Raw genomic sequence first — 24,552 nt, forward strand, 5'->3', positions numbered from 1 at the left:
AGAACAACTCAAAGGCAAATCTGTCAGTATTAGTTCTGGATGAATAATGCAAGATATCATATAGAAAGCAGGTAAACACATAAAAGTTGTTTTGTCTGAGAACATGTTAACCCACGAATAATGGGGACTGATTTTTGAACAAGCAGGAATTTGCTTGTTTTTATATCGAGGCTAATGACTCAAAAAGGCTAAATTGCGTTGAGCTAAGGTCTTCTTGCTGCATCTTCTGGCCTTTGTTAATTTGAACTCAATATTTCCTTGCAGAATGAAAGAGGGGGAAAAGAAAATTTGCTAAAGATAGGGGCCGAGCCTTGAAAGGCTGCCTACGTATCTCCTAAGGAGAATTCAGGCCCTACGTAGTTCGAATCCAAAAGGAAGTTTCATTTTCATTCATTCATTTCTGGTGATTACAAGGAAAGTGAAAAACAGATAATAAAGCGTCTTAAAAGATAGATGGTGCCTTCACCGAAGCTTCTTCTTCTGACTGCCATATTAGTCACGAAGGACAAACTCAACTTGAATCTTTCCCATGTTGACGAGGGATTCCAAGTCATAGCGAAACTTAAGGCACCTCCCAATGTTGTGATCGATGGCATCATGATAAGGGCAGGGCTTCCAGATCTCAATTCCAACGGGATCGATTGCTTCGTCATCCTTTCTGATAGAGGCCAAGACTCCTTTTTGAACTAACAGATTGTAGATGTCCAGCAAAGTTTTCTTGAAAGGCGTGAAGTAGTGACAATAAAACAAAGTGTGCTCAGTGACCGGCATACTAGGCTCCTGTTAGTCACAGGTAAGGACGGTGTTCCTACCCCACATATACGGGATCTCCCCAATGTTGATTAGGTTATGGATCGCTGCCTTAAGCTCCACACATTCCTCTATAGTGTGTCCTCTTTGGTTCGGGTGGTAGGCACATGTCTTTTGAGAGCTTTCATTCCCAAACCCGAAAGTGGTTCCTTCGAGAGGCTTCAGCATACCTAACGCCTTAAGGTGCTAAAAAATGAGAGCACATGGCATGACTCTTGCCCCCACGTTATGTGTCCGCTCATAAGCCGGAAGAGTGATCTTTTGGTCCCCTCCTTTCAGACGTCCCAGAAAGGGAGGCATATAGATGATTTCCTCATCGACATCTTCTTCAGCAGCTCCAGGGTGAGTGTCTTTTGGACCACTATCGGCTTCTTGATTGAAGAATGAGCATTTCCCGCGTATCTTCTGAAGTCTCATAGTTGCATCTTTGAAGGCATCGCGTTTCTTCCGCACAGCAACTGTCTTTTTACTTATAACCTCGCATTTGGTCATCTTTGCTGCCAATTCCGCATCTAGTGCCGCATTTGCTGCTTGTGCAACTGCGGTAGCAAACTTCACTTCTACTCTCCTTTCTCTGGTTTCTTGGATCTCTCGCTTGAGCCGCTGCAATTCCATCCTCAAATCTTCTTCAGTTAGCTCTATGTCGATACCCTTGCCTTTTTCCATCTTAGCAGCAATCTCACCTTTTCTGAGATGATAGAGTAATATTTTAGAATTTGGTAGTAGGATTTTATTTCTGGCTGAGAAACTTAAGACTCATGGAATTTTGGTCGGACGTTTGGTAGTGACTTGTATTCAATATTGGGAAATTTTTCAGAAAATTTTTGAAAAGGAGTGGGCTAAAAATGTCCTTATCCAAAGCAACGTATCACATAAACAGTTAAAGCACACAAGTATACATCGCGTCCTAAACATATATGTGACCCTTTTGTGCCCAGGATAGGCCTAGCGAATTTGAAAGATGCGTTGTGTCATTTGAAACAAATTGTTGCACCCCCCAAAAAGATTCATAAATAATTAGAGAATTCATTACAAAGTCAACGAAAGGGGTACATCTTTTAGGGAATGGATAAACTGCAAATACAATAAAATCAATCCCTCGCAGGGGAATAAGATAGCTAAAAGGCTGAAGGTTCCGCTCCTCCTCTTGCTTTTTCCACTTCTTCGCGAATGAGGAACTTGCTAGTCATCACATGGGGCTCGGCGAACACAGCTTTGGAAGACATCGGTACGCCCTGGAGAGTGTTAAGTTGATCATCCAAATTTGAGTCCAAACGTACCAGGCAGGCTCTTGCGTTAGCTAACTCTTGTGTGGCAAAGGCTAAGGCCCTTTGGCTTTCATATTCTCGATGTTGGAACTCTCGTTCCCTACGCAGGTATTCTTGCTCCCTACATTGAAACTCTTGCTCTCTTCGATCCCATTCCTGCTGAAAGTGGTAGGCTTGGATTTGGAGCCTTACCTGGACATCTTCAATTTGTCGGCCCGTGCGTGGCGTCGGGTCAAGTGTACCTCGCAGATCATCCTGCAACCAATTTTTGTACTCGTCGACATACCAGTGTCATATCTGTCTTCAGTCATGCTTTCTTTTAGGTTAACCCGCCCGGCCCATTCATTGAGAATTTCCTTGGCATGAGGTATCTTGTCACACCCGTTGTAGTCAAAGACATAGCGGTTGACGTCTCCTTTGAAAGGTAGAATTTGTGTTCTGCCGAATTGCCGCATTACCCTGCTAGGGTTGTAAGGTCGTACACCTCTAATGCCAGGAAGAATTAGGAAAGGACACTTAGCCCCCTGAACGGCTATTTTCTCTGACATGAAATCTTGAAACATCCACTGTACATCTCCCTCTTTTATGTCGTGGAAGACTTTAGCCCATGCTTTCCTCGTGCTGTGGATCTCGAATCTATTGATACTCAAGTGTAACTCGTAATGGTCGAAGTGACTTTCTTTTCGTGGTTCGGCTAATTTCTGTTTCTGAGTCTCACATGTCTTCACTAGATGTTTAGACATCCACCATTGCAGCAGGATATTACACCCTTGAAAAAATGGAAACCCATTTTTGCATTGACCCAAAGATCGATAGATGTCAGCCACAATGATCGGGGCCAGGTTGAAGTATTTCTTGACTTGTCCCTTTTTACCAACGCCTTCAAAGATAGCGTGAGTTACCATGACAATCCGAGTATCAATTTCATTCCCTCCGTCCCGGGGGAATACCATTGTCCCTAAGAGGCATACGGTAAATGCTAGGGTTTGGGTTTGACTCCAACTACTGCGATTGAGAAACTCATTTGGAAAATTCTTGTAATAGTTTTCGTGTCCCCATCGTTCGTAGAATTTCATAAGCGGAATACTCGGGGTGTCTAGCCAGTCTGCATTTACCAGTAACAACATGTTCTTCAGTTCTTTACTGGTCGGCTTATCCGGTAGCAAAATGTGATGATCTGGATGATTTTTCCTTTTCTGGCACATTCCTACGTTGTCTAAGCAATCTCTGATTTCTTCAACAGTTGGTGTCATTTCAACATCTCCGAAGCGAAACACCATTCTCTCATCATCCCAAAATCGAGTGACCACCTCAATGAACTCAGGCCATACTTCGAGATTCATTATCGACGGGAGGTGACCCAAGTGAATGGAAAGTTCTCTTTTCTGATACGCATTGAGATTGTACCACCATACACGGAGAAGGTTTGGCGTCTCGGTGACCATTTTGAAACTCAAGTGTTGCTTGGCCATCTACAAAAACATACAAAGAATTAGATACCCCCCAAACCCAAGACACAATAATTTGTCAAACAGCGCATACATCCTTCAANTTAATAAGTATATATTATCCTGTTTTAATTTATATGAATTAATTTGACATGTATGAGAATCAAAATGCTTAATATATAGTGTTTTAAGAAAAACTAATTAGTACATTTTTACAAATCACATGAAAAATATTATAGCTAGATTAACATAACTAGTAATTCAAAACCTTTTATAAAAGGATTGAGAAAGTTGAATTTAAAGAAAAAAGTTGTTTGATGGCCTAAATAATAATATCTTCATGTAGAGTGGGACAAAAAGAGCATATCAACTTTGAGATTTAAGTTACATACATAATAGAAAGTTTTTTTTTTAAAAAAAAGATAATCGGGTGCCATGAATGCCACAAGTAATATAAGATACGATAATTTAAACAAGTAAACAGTTAAACACATAGCCAAATAATTAATCTTAAGATTAGAACCATTCAAATCCCCAGCAGAGTCGCCATTTTGTTTTATTTGGAAAATATATTTTTGTCTGGTTTAGAGTCGCCACTTAATTTTTAAGGAAAATTAAGAAAACTATTTATTTTCAACAGATTAAAACAGGAATCTAGTGAAAATCTTAAAAGGGGTTCGGGGTTCCTATTAATATTCTAGGAAGGTTTTTAAGGCACCTAGAATATCCACTAATGTGGTTATCCGACAATTAATTATTTGGCTAAAGTATTTTAACTTAACTTAATTTGAACAATTTTTATTTTTTTTAGTTAAGACCATTTTAGGGAAAAAGGAAAAAAAAATAATTAAGGTAATATCCAAGTGGAGTATTTTGCAAAAATATTTTTTAGGCCTCGTTAAAGGTGATCGATTTAGTTAAGTTATAAAATCAAAACGGGTATCTTTGGGGATTTGAGTTTTAAAACCTTAAAACTAGCGGCAAACACTAACAAGTAAAATGAACACAGTAAAGTAGAGAGGGAAAGAGAGTTAGACCCAAATCTGGTTTCTGTCCGCCTGGACCAGTATTTGGGCCTATTTCATTTTTGGGCCTTTGGCCCATTAGAAACACCTGCACCTGTCCTAGTCTAACATAAAATAAAATATTATTTGGGCCTTAGGCCCAATTTCACCTGTCCTAAATTCTAGCAAGACAATAGATGAGTGGCCTTAGGCCCGAAAATAACAAAATACAATTTTTGTATATAGAGTGGGCCTTTGGCCCAATCTTTTCAATTCTCCTCCGCTTTCACATTCTTCCACTTTCGAGACCTGTTCATCGACTTCCCTATAGCTGACCGACTCGAAAGGAAAGGGTTTGAGCCTTTGTGGCTCTCTCGAAATGCAAGGGGAGGAGATAGGAACTCATGAAGAACTCGGACATATTTCACATGCGTCAAAATGAGAAGATAAGGGTTAATAAACAATAACAGAACCACAATACATTTTTAAAATGAATCATAGCTGCCCCTAAACAAAATATAACAAATAACTCTACCGAATCGAAATGACATATATCTAGATAAAAGGATATCAACTCCAAAGACAATGAAGACCCATCATACTAAAGATAAAGTGAGCATTATTTAAATTACTATTTTTTTACATCCAAGATCCACAGCAAACAAATATACTAACCAACTTATTTTATGAGCAAATATGCCAATAGAGAGTGATAACCACTAAACTCGAATACTCAAATTTAGTCACATTATAAAGAACCCCACCACTTGAGATAATTAAGAGAGCACACTGATCATTTCCAACAACAAATTGATATGATGACTAGTACACATGAACAACGAATATATATATATATATATATAAAGAAAAATCTGTCATACTCCTAGATAATAGAAAGAACACATAAATTGGATTAAAATTCACCCTTAAAATAATAATAACGTTAATGAAAACCATATTTTGATTGGGCTGTACAGCCAAACATTTATAACTAGACTAGTAATTCCAATTGTTTTAAGAGTTATTAAATGAAAGAAAAGAACCACGTCAATTGAAATAATATGGAAATTTTATGAGTAATCTGTTTCTTCCAATATATTATATTTACATTTTTTTATATTATTATACTATATTATAAAGTAGGCAAAAATAATCAATTGCTCAATGCAAGTTCTAGATGTTTGCAATCAAAATAGTGGACCCTTTAATAATATAAAATGACGTAAAGTAGCACAATTCAAACTTTATTTTTGATTCAACACAAATGTAATATATATAGGGGTCCTGCATTAAATAAATATATATATTTTTTAAATGCTACAGCAACTATATTTGACTTTTCAAAAAAAAGAATGAGTTTTGCCCATATTCAAAGAAACTTCATTTTTCGTACCTCGACTCTTTGAAATGAATATTTATAATTTTTCGTAAATTTAACCGTATGTTTCTAATTTTATCCAACAGTTAGGCCAATAATATTTAATATGAATTTATTTTATATACTAATAAACACATATAGCTTATCACCACATAACCTACTTAATGTTAATATATAGCCATATCTTTTATTCTAGTGTGCCTAAACATAGCACATAATATATAGCATTGGGGTAACCTACTATGTAGCAATTAATAAGGTGCCTAACTTCTTCATCTCTGTACCAGACTGCTGGATTTACCATAAACTAAAATAAAATTATTCTCAAAATATATCAAGACAAAAATGTAACATACATAGCAAGATCAAAGTGAAACGAAATGCACACGCTGTTGCGAAACCCTCTAATAGACCAAAACATAATCAATACATAGACCAATATTGTGTTTTTTATTATTAGTCTCGGAAACTAAATCCTCGCCAAGCACATCGCATTCAATATTGAGATGAAAACGTAACAATGAGTATGGATTCACACTTAAGTTACAAACACACACACATTTACAGAGAAATTAACTTTCATACGCTAAAAAATAAAATAAAATTATAGACAACACGAATTAGTTGATCATTAAGTAATATGTAACTACAGGTGGTTCCAAATTTTAAGTAGTAGGCGAGGGATTTTATACTACCCACAAATCATGTATGATAATGTGTACATACCAGTGGAACAATGTATGCAAAAACAGAAAATTTGAAATTGGAATGTAAATAACAGTAAAACAAAATATCTTAAGTGAAATGCTTAAAAAATATGATAGATGGGAAGGAATATTAGCATGACCAACCGAGGAAGCCATAAGTCACAAACACACACACATGAACACTACTGTTGACACATCGAAAACAAATATATGATGCACATTAATTAGTTTTAAGACTCCGACTTTATTTATAAAATTTTTTGAAAGGGAAATGACATTCACAGTAGTAAGAAAAAGGAACTTCATACACCAATAGACAGTTAGGACATAAATATGAGTATTCAAGCAAATGGACTCGAGATGAAGGATAGCGAAATTACTTCAAGATAAGCACATAGAAACAGTGAAGTCATACATGAAACGAGCAATAGCATCACAGACAGACATGCTAGAAATTTCATCAACCTCGAACCCCAAATGAGTTTTAGACTAACTTAAACCAACCAAGACAGAAAATTAGCTATTCTCAGAACAAGAAGAAATCACATCGAAGACAAGGATATTATTCCAACAGTGCTTCGCTATTAAACATACGACAACCCACCATTCTTAATTTGAAAGAGACGAGGAAAGAGCGAAAGAATAAAGAAGAATGTACCTCATTTAAAGCAGCGAACTCGGACGAGATGAGCTAGGACGAGCAGCGGCTTTCTCCACACAAACACAAGCAGCGAACAACAGATTCGAGCAAGATCTTGACCCAACTAAACTTAGAGGAAGCGCTGGCGACGAAAAGAATAGAGGAACTTGGACTGGAATCAACCATCCTTCCTCCTTTCTTAGTCTATTTAGTATGTATTTGTTATCGTTCTTTACGGTGCTATCCTCTTTTTCAATAAAATTTCCTAACTCAAAAAAAAAAAGATCCCCCCCTCAATAGTGAACAAAAAGGAATACATATAGGGGGGAAATTAGGGTTCGGAGAAATGGGGGAAAGAGGACGAATTCCAAATTCAAAAATGAATTCTTTCCCCAATTCAACCAAACACCTTTTCTTCTAAGATTTTGCCCTATTCCGAAAGAGGAAAGGGGAAATGGACGTGCTCGATCGATCGATCGTCTTTGAGCGTCGATGTGGCTCGATCTCTTGGCTGCAAGGACAAGTATCGCAGGTGAACGTTGCTGCTGGAACAGTGCCTTTTGCTGTAACATTAGCTGCTGCTGGTTGTCCTTTTGAGCAGCTGAAAACGTCTGGGAGTTGTACGCACTGGTCTCTTGTTGAAGAGGAGTATTGGGCCGGGTATGGGCTGATTTTGGTGTGCTGAAGGTAATTAGAATTAAGGAAACATTGGGCTGGTCACAGGTATTGAATTGGAATAAGGAAAATAGGCCCAAGCTAAGTTTGGTATATCACAAATAGGTTCAGGGGATTTGACTAATAGCTAAATGAATTAATGTAAATTCATTAACGAGCTTCTTAAATCTAAAATAAAATAAAATAAAATAATCGACTTAGTTATAAACTAATTAATTTGAAATAAAAACTATTATATAACCAAAACTAATATCTTTTGAGACTATTTTCGAATATTCGTAAAATATACTAATTAGACACATAATTAACTTAATTATGAACTAACTAATTAACTCAAAATCGTAAACTATTAGATAACTAAACAAACTAACCAAACATTTAATTAAACAAAATCTTTTTGAGACGATTTTCTAATATTTATAAAATACACTAATTATATACATAATTATATAAAAGACATATTATTATTTAAAAATTATAACAAGTGACAAACTATTTGAAATAACTTGCAAACTATTCTATTANGTTTGAAATTGAGGAAGCTCGGTGATTAATTTATATTGTGGAGGTCCAAAATTGGGTGTCAACAAGATTCTGGGATATCGATCCATTACACTTTGACAGCAAGTAAATTTTCAATTTCTTAACAAACTGAAAAGGGCGATTATTGAGCGACACGTTCTTGATATCAGAAACACAACCATTCCTTGTAGTGCTGTTAAAGACTGAATTTTTAAGCTGAATAGTCTGATCTTGATATTTTATATCTTCAACTACGAATAAGGATTAAATCAGCTGTATCATGATGCCTAAATCAAGTTACATTTTTTGGGCGCTTGTAATCACACGAAAAGAACCTAAAGCACGGAGCATAATCATAAGATAAGGTGCTGCATAACTATACTGGAAATTTAACTTATCCTTTGAAGCTATAAGGATATTTCCTTGGCTGCACTTTGTAGTAAACACATTTTTAATCATCCATAGCTTAATCCATTCGATTAATTTAGCTGTATCTTGATACTCAAATCATCATGCTATCACACGAAAAAACCTTAAAGCACGGTGCCTAGTCATAGCATAAGGTGCTGCATAATTATACTGGAAATTAACTTAGATAAGGTCATAGGGGCTTACTGGAAGGTTTGCAACTCAATGCATGAGGCCTGTCAGTGCAGAAACATTTGAATTGATAATTGAGAACATCAAATCCGCAATGTCCTCTACTTTCTGCACATTCACTGCAATTAGCAGCAGTCCAGTTCAATCTAAACCCCCTTCTCAAAATCCCCAGATAGTCAACATCTCGATTACTTCCCTCATCACCAAGCATTTCTACTGGTGCCATCACATGTTTTTCACACACTTGTAATGCAGACTCAATGCTCTCATCCTCAGCAAATATTGCAAGACCCCGATCATTCCCATTTTCTCCACCACAACCAAAATCAATCATGTGCTTCGAAAGATTCTGGGATATCGAACGATTACACTTCGACAACAAGTAAATTTTTGATTTCTTAACAAACTGAAAAGGGCGATTATCGAGTGACATATTCTTGATATCAGAAACACATCCATTCCTTACACTACTGTTAAAGACTGAATTTTTAAGCTGAAAAGTATGATCTTGATATCTAATATCTTCAACTACATACTCATTTCCAGCTATATGTACAACAGGAAACCCTTGTTCACTACAATTTAGCCCAAAACCAGGGTACCCACAATAAGATTCTTGAACATCTTCAATATAAAATGGAAAGCTTATTCTTGGACCATATCTACAATTTACTGATTTATTACATACTACAAACTGTGGATCAACAGCAGAACATTTATCTAGTTGCAGAATGNAGAGCAAAATCACGACTCCGATGCAAGAGAAAACTGCAAATGTGGGGGAAAAAGGAAAGTCATGCACCGGAAAGAGCCTGGTTTTGAGGCAACACAACAATTACAACATTTGCAAGGCAATAGGAGATTTTTTGTGCAAGTCTAATTACAGATAACAGACATGTACCTGTGCCTAGTACCAGTCCCAAGTTACTTTTTGCTTCTGCAAATACACAGAAATGAAAGATTAATTAGTCACAATACGAGTGAAAGCAATTCACTTTCGTTCACGTTGACATATTAAACATCTTGGAATGAACCAACCAACACACATCTAAATCCTTTCCAAAAATGAAACCAGACATACACAAGCAACTGACCTCTGGAGCAAAAGAAGTTGTTTTTGATGTCACTTTGGTATCACCCTTCTCTATGAAGACAGCTGGAATAATTTAACGACAATTCCCAATCTAATGTGAAACTAGGAGTCAATAGATCCAGCAAATCAGTAGAATTTGGTTCTGAAGGTGAACGATGAATTTGCAGGAAGATCGCTAGCTGGAATACTATGTCTTTGATCTGTTCTTGGTTTATGACACTATAAGCTAAAGGCATCACAACTCGAGTAGTTCTTATAACTTTGAAAATAACTATCAATCTGCGTACTGTTATTTGTGCATTTGAATGTACAAAGTAATATTGTTGTCGACTCAAAATAGAACGTGAGGTGGGAAAAGATAACTTATGGTTCCAATTCTTCCACAACGAAACTCTTTTGGACAAGATTTACTCTCTAATTGAACTAAGTTGAAGATATGCCGATGAAATATAGAGAACATAGCAGAAAAGGTCTAACTCTAAACTTTTCAACAAGTAACGAACAGAAAATACTGCTGGCATAACCACAGGGTTAACAGGACAAGAGGTCAAACCCTGAAATGCATTGTAATTAATCAGAACAAGGCACCATTCATCAGAGAAGTAGTTAGCTGCTACGAGAATATTAACTTGGCTGCACAGGGAAATCTCCGTACCTCAATTGGTTGGCTACCTGAACTTTTACCTTGTTGATGTTGGTGTTCGATTCCCCATCTTGTAATCCCCTCCCCCATTTCCCCTTCCCCTACCACCAATTTTTATATTTATCTTTTTTTTTTAAAGTTGGCTGCGCAAAATTGTGGTTAACACATAATCCAAATGCTTAATGCAGCTGTATCTTGATGCCTAGATGATCAAACGATACTTTTTTGTGCGCTTGGTAATCACAAGAAAAGAACCTAAAGCACGGTGCCTAATCATAAGATAAGGTTCTGCATAATTATACTGGAAAATTAACTNGTGCTGAGGGAGAGGAAACAACAATGCATTGCTTGCTGAAATTCTTGATTATATTCCGCTTCATTGTCCTAAAATTCAGAATTCATAAAGTTCAAATCATAAAATCGCTTCTTTTTTTTTTTGATAAATGAGATTGTCTTGAGTTTTAGGTACGAATTCAAATTAGTCATGTCACTCCCCGAGCCTACACCCTGGACGTGGCGGGCACTCGAAGACAATTGCTGGCCCCCAAGCGAACCTTTGGCCTGACTTTCTTAACTCAGCGTAATAACTCAATGCAATGCAAGGTTATAAAACAACTTAACTGATAAAATCTGGCCAAAAAGGCAACTCGAGTCCCAAAAATAGAATATTTACATATATACATAGATGAGAGACTCCAAACTAACTGACTGACTGTCTATGAAGCCTCTAAAATACTGAGATGGATGTTGGGACAGACCCCACAACATCCTAATAAAACAAAACTAAGAGAACAAAATAACCGAGTCCTCCGGAATGTAAAAAGGCTCACCACTGACTCTGGAGTACTCAACTGGATCAACGGCGAACCGGATGCTAGCCCTGGGTACCTGTGTCTGCATCATAATAAGATGCAGGCCAACTGTCATCAGTACATTGAATGTACGAGTATGCGAGCTGGAAAGCTAAACCACAACTTAAGCTTGGAAGGAGTATAAATGAACTCTTACCTTGGCTTTGTTCAACTCATGAATAACTGAACTCAATATATAAAGCAATAAGACACATGCAATATATAAAACTTGTAAAATAGTGTAAACAACTTAGTTCGTTAAGGATAAAACGATAACAAACTCAACTTTACTCATATAAAAGTAATATAACTTTAGTGGGAGATTCTTTAACCGACAACCACCACTATGAGCCCTAGTGATGATACAACGGTTTACCTCACGTTGCCCAAGGACCATCCTATACCTTGCCGTGATATAGGAAGCTAACTTTACAAAGTGGATCCACTAGCTTAATCTTACGTGATCATCTAAAAAGTATGACCCGTTAAATCCCATGTTGGCTACATGGTTCTTATGGAGAGTTGAGTTAATATGAACTCGTGTCCCCAATTCGGTGCTCAAGACTACTCCCAAAAATACTTTAGCTCATAAGTATTTTAAACACATCTTTCTTTAGTTGAGATAATTACTCAAAACTTAGCCCAAAGGCTCACTTGGAAACGATGTTCCTTTTTCTTGAAAACTAGCCCAAAGGCTCTTTTGGAATCATAGTTCCTTGGTTACTCAAATGTAAAAACATTTAGAAACTTCTTTGGGAATACATAGTTCCCTAATAACTTTTGAGAAATGAACTCAACTNTTATACGGGATACTTGTCACCTCTCATTAGTAAAAAGTACCAGATAACTCTACCGGGATCAAGTTTTTAACGAAGAAGTTGCAATTATTGACTGATAAACTCTTTGACTAAGCTTGAAATTGTAATAAAAATGTCTGCTTTTGAGACATAGTCCATATTCACACAACATAAAGAAAATGTAGAAGATACCACTAAGGGAGGAGGATGTTGTTCTTTTTTTTTTCTCCCTTTTCACATACTTGTGGGCTTACATAAAATAGGTACTTGTCTGATATCAAGATGACTTCACTTGGTATTCACATTCTCTTGACTTTTCGAGTTGATTTCTTAAATGGTCACTCAAAATGTAGATTCCATCCCACAACCAGGGGTGGATGCGCGGAGCTAGAAAGCTACCTTACCTATAAGTTTGGCTAAACTCAATAGTTTTAGTCCAACTATCACGTGGCGCCTTCCTGAGATGTCTTGGAAGGGTGACATGAGGCAAAGTAACCAACTTGGGTGTGATTACTTTCTGCCAACCATAGGCCCCTCCGTATGCTAGACTAGACTGTCAGTGACAATGTCAAAATCACAATATATTAATTTAGAATCGAATGAAAATTAGCTTGTATTAAAGAGAAACAATTGCAAGAAAGCCAACATGGTGCTGAGGGAGAGGAAACACCAATGCATTGCTTGCTGAAATTCTCGACTCCGCTTCATTGTCCTAAAATTCAGAAATCATAAAGTTCAAATCATAATACTGCTTCATTTTTTATTTTATTTTTTGATAAATGAGTTTGTCTTGAGTTTTACATACGAATTCAAATTAGTCAGACTAATGAATTTCGATGCTCAATGGTTACCTAACAACTTTATAGTGGACTGGATCATTTATTTAGATAATGGACTGTGGAACAAACAGGCCCAGACATGTAGGGCCCAAATCTACATCTTTAACAGCCTATTAAAGAGTTATTGGAATTAACAAGAGGCAGAAGTGGAAAATATATGTCATAGTGTTAATAGTTATGAAAATAAAAAATAAAAAAATTGATAGATGTAAGAGAAATTAATTTCCTCCCTAGATGTTGAACTGTGTGATCATCTCTGATATCATATTAAAGTGTGTGACTATCTCTTCTAAAAGTTTAAATTGTTAGAAAAAACGTACTTTTATTATTTAATTATATTCTCACCAAAAAGATCTATATATACTACTATATATTTCTTAGTGATATTACCATAGAAGACGTTATCACCAAAGCATATCTGTGCTTTACAAATATGTTGCAACAAATGCAATGATAATGGTACATTACTCAGCTCCTTCCTTTCGTATCCAGAAGATCGGTAAAATATAACACAAAAATCAGCATATGAAATCTTCAATTTGGAAGATCGTTTTCTTCCATTTAAGTTGTAAATAATTACTGAATATCGTTTTCTCGATAGTGCATCGTACAAACATCATACATTGCTAAATAATGGACTAAAATTTAAGGGTATAGAAACTAGGTAGATGTCAATTTTGTTATATAAATGCTTCTATATATTGANCCAAACTTTTAACAAATTAATATATAAAATATTAATATTAAAATGTTGACCAACACTTGGCAATGATGTACGAGTTAATAGTTTTCCTTCCATGGCATACTTGATTAAAGGAGTTTTTTCTAGAAGAGAAATCTCTCTTAAAGGACTCACAACTCTTCTTCCTCAAGAAATTTTGTAGGGAATTTAAGGCTTTAATCTTTAACTTCCATGTAGTAATATTACATCCTTGACAACTAATGAAAATCACAAAATGAACACTTGAACTAAATCTTTCTTTTCTTTGCTAGTTAAGTACCAACATGTACTTAGTTAGCTAAATTGTCTTGCATTTCTTTCAAACCATTTTCTGCAAAACAATTTTCTTGAGCTTGGGGTCTATCGGGAACAACCTCTCTACTCCACAAAGGTAGATGTAAGGTAACTGAAGTTTTGTGTATTGTGTGACTCCCATTACTAGTCTCATGTTTTTATTGGTAATGTGAGTAGTACTTTTACATATTGGTGTAAAAACTTTAACGGTCATTTGGTTGGAAACAATTTATTTCATCATGTATTGGGATAACATATTCCGTCACTAGTATCCCAGAACTGCCTAATACTGCATTTTATTTGGGATTATTATACATTTATACCTTATATCTCACACCAAATGACTCAGCATCACTATATAGACTTTGTCGTCAAGCCCAGTGAAGAGACAGCTATCACTTTTTTTTGGTTTTTCGAATTTCATACTTTAACTATCCATTATATTTCTGTCACTGAAAAGTCGTATATTTGCTTATGAGCATTTTCTTATTGATTAAACTGAACCATTAAGGACCAAAAATCGATAAAACGAAAACCGAACTATTAAGGACCAAAACACAATAAATTGAAAACGCATACATAAAAATAGAACCAACCGACACACCCCTCATTTACATAGTAGAAAATTCTTAGTCATATGATCTACTTTTAAAGTGAAGATTGATGATTTTTTCAAAAAAAATACAAATTATTTTATTAAATCAGATAGAAAATAAATAACTCTAAAATTACAACTTTGAAACGGTAAATAAATATAGAAAGTAAAAGTACAAACTCGGCAAAATGTACGTGTGTCAAAGTTAGAAAAAAAATCAAAAAAGCTGGACCCCAAAATTGTCTACAAGTATTTAGAAGGGACACATTGAAATAATTGAAGGTAGTATGATTATTTTGTCAAAAAAGGAAACAAATAAAAGAAGAAGCCAAATTCATATTGAATCTAACTGTTATAAGACAAACTTGTGTGACTCCCATTACTAGTCTCAAGTTTTTATTGGTAATGTAGGGAAGACTCAACAGTACTTCTACTACATCTTGGTGTAAACATTTAAGGGTCGTTTAGTTGGGAACAAGTTATTTCGGGATTAATTATTTCAAAAAAGTTATTCCACGCCATATATGTGGGATATCATATTCCATCACTAAGGTATAAATGATGGGATAAGTTGGTAAAACAATTAAGACATGATTCACAGGCTTCTTCTATATATTGGTAAAATATATTAGTAAAGTAGAGTAAATTTCTACTATTATTAGAAATCTACTCTCTTGATTTCCCCTTCTATCATTGCGTAGAAAGTCATGCTTACTAGATCCATCTAAGTTGTGTAAAATGCAGGAAGACTTTGGATTGGAAAAAGTATACAATTTATATAGATAGGAATATTGGGGGCCACTAAAACATTTATTTTGAATTTGAAAGCTGAAATTCTTAATGACGGCATGTTTCATGCATTTTTATTTATGTCATTCGTTAAAAGTTTCAAACATTTTTTAATTCGCAGAAGTTTATATTTTTGTATCATAATATAACACAAATTATGTTATACAAAGCCTTGTTATGCCTCTTAATTCCTACAAAATTTATGCCGATGGAGGCATAAGTTCAATTCAGAACAAGTTATGGCGTAAGAGACATAACTTCAATTCTATGAAACTTATATATGTTGAGTTTGACAAAAGATCTATAAACTTATGTGGAGCAAATTAGATATTACACAACTAATGTCAGAAAACTTAATTCCTACGGAACTTATGTTGAGCGACACAAAAGTTCTCTAAACTTATGTCGAGCGAATTAGATACTACATAACTTATGTTGAGAAGAGAGATCTCTCTCTTGAAGGACTAACAACTCTTCTTCCTCAAGAAAATTTGAAGTAATGGGAAATTAAGGCCATAATATTTAACTTCCATGTAGTAATAGTACATCCTTGACAACTAATGAAAATCACAAAATGAAATTAAAAGATATGGTTGAACACTTGAACTATATCTTTCTTTTTCTTTGCTAGTTAAGTACTAGCAAATACTTAGTCAACTAAACTTTTTACTCTTACATTTCTTTCAAACCATTTTCTGAAAAATGATTTTCTTGAGCCGGGGGTCTATCGGGAACAACCTCTAGGTAAGGTCTGCCTACACCCCACCCTTCTCACGCCCCATTCGTGGGGACTATACAGGGTATGTTGCTATAGTCAGTTCTATTATTGATGAATCTACCTCTGATCTTGAGGGAGAAAATAGATAAGGCCTGGGAGGCATTTGCAAAGAATCTACATTCCCTTCTAACATTTCAACAACCTTGCTCATCGATGGTCGATTTGAGGGATCAGTCTGTATGCACCATAAACTCGCTATCACCATCTTTCTTGCACATTCGTTCTCCTCTTCATTCATTATCCCAATTAGTTGAAGATCTTCGTCTAGTTCAATTCATTGATAAAGCCAATGTGGAAAGTAGATTTCACTTGTGCAATCAAATCCAATATCAACATTTTTTCTTCCTCCAACCATCTCTAGGACCATCATACCGTAGCTATAGACATCAGACTTGTGAGAGACACCTCCCAAGTTTCTACAAACAACTTCCGGAGCAATATAACCGATAGTCCCTCGTGGACCTAACATTGACACAACACTCTCCTGTTTCATGCACAATCTGGCAAGACCAAAATCAGAGATTTTAGGACAAAAGTTGTCATCAAGAAGGATATTATGAGGCTTTATATCAAAATGTAAAATCCGAGTGTTACAACCACGGTGCAAGTACTCTAATCTTCGAGCAATGCCTAGTACAATTTTGTACAATATTAGCCAACCCAATTGGCGAACACTGTAGGATCTTTCCTCATAGATAAACTTTTCAAGAGATCCATTTGGCATGAACTCATATACAAGAGCTCTTTTGTGACCCTCAAAACAAAATCCCACAAGGCTCACAATGTTAACATGTGATGTTCTACCAATACTTGCCACTTCGTTAATGAAATCTTCACCACTGCCTTTTAGTTCATTCAGGACCTTTACTGCCACTTGACTCCTGTTATGCAAACTTCCTCTGTAAACATTACCAAATCCTCCTTGGCCTAGTTTGTTTCTGAAGCAACCGGTGATTCCTTTGATGTCTGTATAATTGTATCTGTTTGGAGTGTATGATCCGTAGTTCTTTAAGAATTCTTCAACTATTTGGTGATCCTGAGCATTAGATTCCCAAAACCTGATGAGGTATTTGTACCACAACTTTTTTTCTCTGAAGCAAAAGAGTAGTAAAGCCAACAGTCCAACAGTAGACAAACTTGCACCTGTGGGAAAAAATTGAAATCATGCCCCATCAGAGAAATTTTTTCCCCTCAATTCCACATCCATACATTTTGTGTACCGAAAACCATTTAATTCTCTTCTTTTTGTGACTTTATCACTAGAGAAAGGTTTTGAGCTAATACAAAATGATGAGAATTTAAATGTTATGCATGAAAACTCTGTAATAAGAATAACATGACAGCAATTAAATATATTCTAGTACCTGTGACCAGAATCAGCTCCCCCATGTTTCTTTCGGTTGTTACTTTTCTTTGATCAGTACTACTTGTAGGTGTTTTTGCATCTACAGAAGGGGGCAATAATGCGAAATATATTATCTATGTGGCATGAAACAAGAAAGGGACTTAAGAATCATGAACTTGACCTTGAATATATAGATTATTTTGGAGATGTCTACCTTTGTGACAAGAAAATTTGTTGGCTTTATCAGTCTGGCATTGACCTCCACCATAATGACATTCATTACATTCATCAGACAGTTTCCATTCTACTAGAAAATCAGGACCTAACATGTTGAACAAATCACCGTGACCTGAGTGAATTGGCAATATGATAAGTGAACAATTGGTAGGAAGATTATTGTCTGCTCCTATATATTTATCATCATATTGGGAAAGCTTGTAGTATATCCTAAAGCCTTCACAGCCATTGTACGTATTATAACCCGCAAAATGATCATTCTTCTTCTGAGTAATGTTAAGGGCATTAGTACTGCTACTGATGCATTTGAAGAAGCTGTTAATAATAACCATATTGAAAGAAATAGAAGGAGAGTTTGGAAGGGAGAAAGTTTTGTTGAAAGCCTAGCACTTGTGTTGCGTCAATGTTGTTTGAAGCTTCGTGTCCCCAGGCCAAACTGATGAATTCTTGGAAATGTCTTTACATAGTACCATTCTCCTCCAGGAACTAGTTGGATTCTTGGAAATGTCTTAGCATCACAACCAGATATGGGCATTATTCCACAATCAGGTTGTGTGGGAAGAGAGTAAGGAAATTTCAGGTCAGTAAAATTTCCACATGAAAAGGACTTTGGACAAGTTGAAGCATTTCTTCCCTTTGCCTGAACTAAGATCACGAGTAAAGATAGAAGAAAGCTTACAAATGAAGTGATAGCCATATTAAATATCTCAAGAAGAGGAAGACTAGATTATGAACTCATTTGTTCACTACACTTACATTTAAAAGCATATTTGATTTGGAAAATTTGTGAGAAACGTGTATCTTGGTGTAAAGACTTGAAGTCTTGCATCAATAATTAGACTTAGTCATCAAGCCTAGTGAAGAGACAACTATCATTTTTTTTGTGAGTTTCATATATCAACTATCAATTGTTCCATTTACCTACTTAAACTATATATCACTCTCTTTGTATTAAAACACACCACGATGATGAGTTTGCCAAATATTATTCCAACTCGACAACAGGCGTGTGTAGGCCAATTCAACATCGAAGGTATGTTTTAATACAGAGGCAGTGATAGTTTAGGTAGGTAAAAGTGAACAGTAGATAATTGAGGTATGAAACTCGTAAAAAGGTGATAACAGTTAATGGTCTATTCTAACATTTTTGGGAGTGGAAAAGTCTCAGAATTATATATAGATATTTCCAAAGAGTTCTGTCAACATCTAAAGGACCCTTCTCCTCTAGTTATGCATCCTTTTCTCTGAAATTCCAAGAAAATTTTGCTTCGTAGTCTTTATATACAAAATATGTAGTTCTTGTGCACATTGAATGTCTCATACAATCTGAAAACCACTATGAAAGAGGTACCTGAGAACAATTTTCATTTGACAGAACCTATATAGTATGCTCTGATGCCAATGTTCAATAAAACACACAACTAAGAAATGAAGTCACACCTCACTTGTGGGACTATACTGGGTACATTGTTGTTGTTGTTGTTGTTGTTGTCAGTTCTATTATTGATGAATCTACCTCTGGTCTTGAGGGAGAATATAGATAAGGCTTGGGAGGCATTTGCAAAGAGTCTAGTTTCCCCTCTAACATTTCCACAACCTTGCTCATCGATGGCCGATTTGCCGGATCAGTCTGTATGCACCACAAACTTGCTATCACCATCTTTCTTGCACATTCGTTCTCCTCTTCATTCATTATCCCGATTAGTTGAAGCTCTTCATCTAGTTCTATTCGTCGATAGAGCCAATGTGGAAAGTAGATTTCACTCGTACGATCAACTCCAACATCAACATTCTTTCTTCCTCCAACCATCTCTAGGACCATCATTCCATAGCTATAGACGTCAGACTTGTGAGAGACACCTCCCAAGTTTCTGCAAACAACTTCTGGAGCAATATAGCCTATAGTACCTCGTGGACCTAACATTGACACGATACTCTCCTTTTTTATGCATAGTTTGGCAAGACCAAAGTCGGAGATCTTTGGACAAAAATCCTCATCTAGTAGGATATTATGACGCTTTATATCAAAATGCAAAATCCGAGTGTTACAACCACGGTGCAAGTACTCCAATCCTCGAGCAATGCCTAATGCAATTTCATACAATATTTGCCAGCCTAATTGGCGAACTCCGTCAGATATTTCCTCATAAATAAACTTTTCAAGAGATCCATTTGGCATGAACTCATATAAAAGAGCTCTTTTGTGACCCTCAAAACAAAATCCCACAAGGCTCACGATGTTAACATGTGATGTTCTGCTAATACTTGCCACTTCGTTAATAAAATCTTCACCACTGCCTTTTAGTTCATTCAGGACCTTTACTGCCACTTGACTCCCGTTACGCAAACTTCCTCTGTATACATTACCAAATCCTCCTTGGCCTAGTTTGTTTTTGAAGTGATTGGTGATTCGCTTGATGTCTGTATAGCTGTATCTTTTTGGAGCATATGACCCAGAGTTCTTCAGAAATGCTTCAATATTTCGGTGATCCTCAGCTATAGATTCCCAAAACCTGAGATTTTTGTGCCAGAAAATGTTTTTTCTCAAGCAGAAGAGCAAAATCACGACTCCGATGCAAGAGAAAACTGCAAATGTGGGGGGAAAAAGGAAAGTCATGCACCAGAAAGGTCCTGGTTTTGAGGCAACACAACAATTACAACATTTGCAAGGCAATAGGAGATTTTTTGTGCAAGTCTAATTACAGATAACAGACATGTACCTGTGCCTAGTATCAGTCCCAAGTTACTTTTTGCTTCTGCAAATACACAGAAATGAAAGATAAATTAGTCACAATACGAGTGAAAGCAATTCACTTTCGTTCACGTTGACATATTAAACATCTTGGAATGAACCAACCAACACACATCTAAATCCTTTCCAAAAATGAAACCAGACATACACAAGCAACTGACCTCTGGAGCAAAAGAAGTTGTTTTTGATGTCACTTTGGTATCACCCTTCTCTATGAAGACAGCTGGAATAATTTAACGACAATTCCCAATCTAATGTGAAACTAGGAGTCAATAGATCCAGCAAATCAGTAGAATTTGGTTCTGAAGGTGAACGATGAATTTGCAGGAAGATCGCTAGCTGGAATACTATGTCTTTGATCTGTTCTTGGTTTATGACACTATAAGCTAAAGGCATCACAACTCGAGTAGTTCTTATAACTTTGAAAATAACTATCAATCTGCGTACTGTTATTTGTGCATTTGAATGTACAAAGTAATATTGTTGTCGACTCAAAATAGAACGTGAGGTGGGAAAAGATAACTTATGGTTCCAATTCTTCCACAACGAAACTCTTTTGGACAAGATTTACTCTCTAATTGAACTAAGTTGAAGATAAGCCGATGAAACATAGAGAACATAGCAGAAAAGGTCTAACTCTAAACTTTTCAACAAGTAATGAACAGAAAATACTGCTGGCATAACCACAGGGTTACAGGACAAGAGGTCAAACCCTGAAATGCATGGTAATTAATCAGAACAAGGCACCATTCATCAGAGAAGTAGTTAGCTGCTATGAGAATATTAACTTGGCTGCACAGGGAAATCTTCGTACCTCAATTGGTTTGCTACCTGAACTTTCACCTTGTTGATGTTGGTGTTCGATTCCCCATATTGTAATTGTTAAATTAGGTATTAGGCCTAACTCACACCCCAAAAGCTAGCTCAAAGGGAGGAGGATTGCCCAAGCCTTATAAGGAGTCCACCCATCTCATTAACCACCGATGTGCGACTTTTGTCACTCTTTAACCGTAATCCCCTCCCCCATTTCCCCTTCCCCTACCACCAATTTTTATATTTATCTTTTTTTTTTAAAGTTGGCTGCGCAAAATTGTGGTTAACACATAATCCAAATGCTTAATGCAGCTGTATCTTGATGCCTAGATGATCAAACGATACTTTTTTGTGCGCTTGGTAATCACAAGAAAAGAACCTAAAGCACGGTGCCTAATCATATGATAAGGTTCTGCATAATTATACTGGAAAATTAACTGCTAGATAGGGGCTTACCGGAAGGGTGGCAACTCAATGCATGAGGGCTGTCAGTGCAGAAACATTTGAATTGATAATTGATAACATCAAATCCGCAATGTCCTCTACTTTCTGCACATTCACTGCAATTAGCAGCAGTCCAGTTCAATCTAAACCCCCTTCTCAAAATCCACAGATAGTCAACATCTCGATTACTTCCCTCATCACCAAGCATTTCTACTGGTGCCATTACATGTTTTTCACACACTTGTAATGCAGACTCAAATCTTTCATCATCAGCTAACATTGCATAACCCCAATCATTCACATTTTCTCCACCACAACCAAAATGAATCATGTGCTTCGAAAGATTCTCAGATATCGAACCATTACACTTCGACAACAAGTAAATTTTTGATTTCTTAACAAACTGAAAAGGGCGATTATCGAGTGACATATTCTTGATATCAGAAACACATCCATTCCTTACACTACTGTTAAAGACTGAATTTTTAAGCTGAAAAGTATGATCTTGATATCTAATATCTTCAACTACATACTCATTTCCAGCTATATGTACAGCAGGAAACCCTTGTTCACTACAATATAGCCCAAATCCAGGGTACCCACAATAAGATTCTTGAACATCTTCAATATAAAATGGAAAGCTTATTCTTGGACCATATCTACAATTTACTGATTTATTACATACTACAAACTGTGGATCAACAGCAGAACATTTATCTAGTTGCAGAATGAAGCAGAAAACACAAAGGTTTAATGATGCTATCAAGATATACCTTTTTTCTTGGTTCATCTTTAATCTTAAATAACTGAAAAATATGCTACTACACAAGTAGATAATGAAAATTATACTAAAGAGAGAAGAGGGTTTTCTTGGATTTTACCTTCTTGTTAGCAAAAAGTTGAATTCATTTGGTCTATACATATTCTCTACAACTTGACTGGGGTCAAGTTTCTTTTTGTTTGACAAGCATGGCGCCCATACAACTTGCGTGCATCTTAACTAATTCCATGTGATACTTGTACTAGATAACTCTACCGGGGTCAAGTTTTTAACGAAGAAGTTGCAATTATTGACCAATAAATTCTTTGACTAAGCTTGAAATTGTAATAAAAATGTATGCTTTTGAGACATAGTCCATATTCACACAGGTTAAAGAAAATGAAGAAGAAATCACCAAGGGAGGAGGGTATTGTTCTTTTATATTATTTTTTATCTCTTTTCACATACTTGTGGGCTACATAAAATAGGTACTTGTCTAATATCAAGATGACTTCACTTGGTATTCACATTCTATTGACTTTTTGAGTTAATCTCTTAAATGGTCACTCAAAAAGTTGATTCCATCCCACAACCAGGGGTGGAGGCGCGGAGCTAGAAAGCTACCTTACCTATAAGTTTGGCTAAACTCAATAGTTTTAGTCCAACTGTCACGTGGCGCCTTCCTGAGATGTCTTGGAAGGGTGACATGAGGCAAAGTAACCGACTTGGGTGTGATTACTTTCTGCTAACCATATAGGCCCCTCCGTATGCTAGACTAGACTGTCCGTGACAACGTCAAAATCATAATATATTAACTTAGAATCGAATGAAAATTTGCTTGTATTAAAGAGAAACAATTGCAAGAAAGCCAACATGGTGCTGAGGGAGAGGAAACAACAATGCATTGCTTGCTGAAATTCTTGATTATATTCCGCTTCATTGTCCTAAAATTCAGAATTCATAAAGTTCAAATCATAAAATCGCTTCTTTTTTTTTTTGATAAATGAGATTGTCTTGAGTTTTAGGTACGAATTCAAATTAGTCATGTCACTCCCCGAGCCTACACCCTGGACGTGGCGGGCACTCGAAGACAATTGCTGGCCCCCAAGCGAACCTTTGGCCTGACTTTCTTAACTCAGCGTAATAACTCAATGCAATGCAAGGTTATAAAACAACTTAACTGATAAAATCTGGCCAAAAAGGCAACTCGAGTCCCAAAAATAGAATATTTACATATATACATAGATGAGAGACTCCAAACTAACTGACTGACTGTCTATGAAGCCTCTAAAATACTGAGATGGATGTTGGGACAGACCCCACAACATCCTAATAAAACAAAACTAAGAGAACAAAATAACCGAGTCCTCCGGAATGTAAAAAGGCTCACCACTGACTCTGGAGTACTCAACTGGATCAACGGCGAACCGGATGCTAGCCCTGGGTACCTGTGTCTGCATCATAATAAGATGCAGGCCAACTGTCATCAGTACATTGAATGTACGAGTATGCGAGCTGGAAAGCTAAACCACAACTTAAGCTTGGAAGGAGTATAAATGAACTCTTACCTTGGCTTTGTTCAACTCATGAATAACTGAACTCAATATATAAAGCAATAAGACACATGCAATATATAAAACTTGTAAAATAGTGTAAACAACTTAGTTCGTTAAGGATAAAACGATAACAAACTCAACTTTACTCATATAAAAGTAATATAACTTTAGTGGGAGATTCTTTAACCGACAA

The 24,552-nt window shown here is 36.2% G+C and overlaps 3 protein-coding genes and 1 pseudogene across 3 annotated transcripts in view; all 4 read right to left on the minus strand.

The window, feature by feature from the left end:
* Positions 1–10,878, minus strand: part of LOC125868874 (LEAF RUST 10 DISEASE-RESISTANCE LOCUS RECEPTOR-LIKE PROTEIN KINASE-like 2.1) — a 78,972-nt gene extending 68,094 nt beyond the window's left edge. Inside the window, exons 1-4 of the mRNA XM_049549442.1 lie at positions 10,801–10,878; positions 10,649–10,699; positions 9,967–9,989; positions 9,068–9,864 (exon numbers count right to left, since the gene is read on the minus strand). Of these exons, the coding sequence (XP_049405399.1) occupies positions 9,068–9,864; positions 9,967–9,989; positions 10,649–10,699; positions 10,801–10,878 (949 nt within the window). The remainder of the gene's footprint in view (positions 1–9,067; positions 9,865–9,966; positions 9,990–10,648; positions 10,700–10,800) is intronic.
* A 5,848-nt stretch (positions 10,879–16,726) lies between these two features.
* LOC125868875 (rust resistance kinase Lr10-like) lies at positions 16,727–18,731 on the minus strand (annotated as a pseudogene).
* A 756-nt stretch (positions 18,732–19,487) lies between these two features.
* On the minus strand, positions 19,488–21,182 carry LOC125868876 (rust resistance kinase Lr10-like). The gene is made up of 2 exons (XM_049549443.1): positions 20,992–21,182; positions 19,488–20,547 (listed from the first exon to the last, which is right to left on the minus strand). Exons 1-2 carry the CDS (start codon positions 21,180–21,182, stop codon positions 19,488–19,490), a joined length of 1,251 nt encoding a protein of 416 aa, XP_049405400.1.
* A 746-nt stretch (positions 21,183–21,928) lies between these two features.
* On the minus strand, positions 21,929–22,852 carry LOC125866674 (LEAF RUST 10 DISEASE-RESISTANCE LOCUS RECEPTOR-LIKE PROTEIN KINASE-like 1.2). The gene has a single exon (XM_049546985.1). The coding sequence runs from the start codon at positions 22,831–22,833 to the stop codon at positions 22,033–22,035; it is 801 nt and encodes a 266-aa protein (XP_049402942.1). The 5' UTR covers positions 22,834–22,852; the 3' UTR covers positions 21,929–22,032.
* Between the last annotated feature and the right edge of the window lie 1,700 nt (positions 22,853–24,552).

The sequence above is a fragment of the Solanum stenotomum genome, chromosome 6, assembly GCF_019186545.1.
Source record: "Solanum stenotomum isolate F172 chromosome 6, ASM1918654v1, whole genome shotgun sequence".
Taxonomy (NCBI): Eukaryota; Viridiplantae; Streptophyta; class Magnoliopsida; order Solanales; family Solanaceae; genus Solanum; species Solanum stenotomum.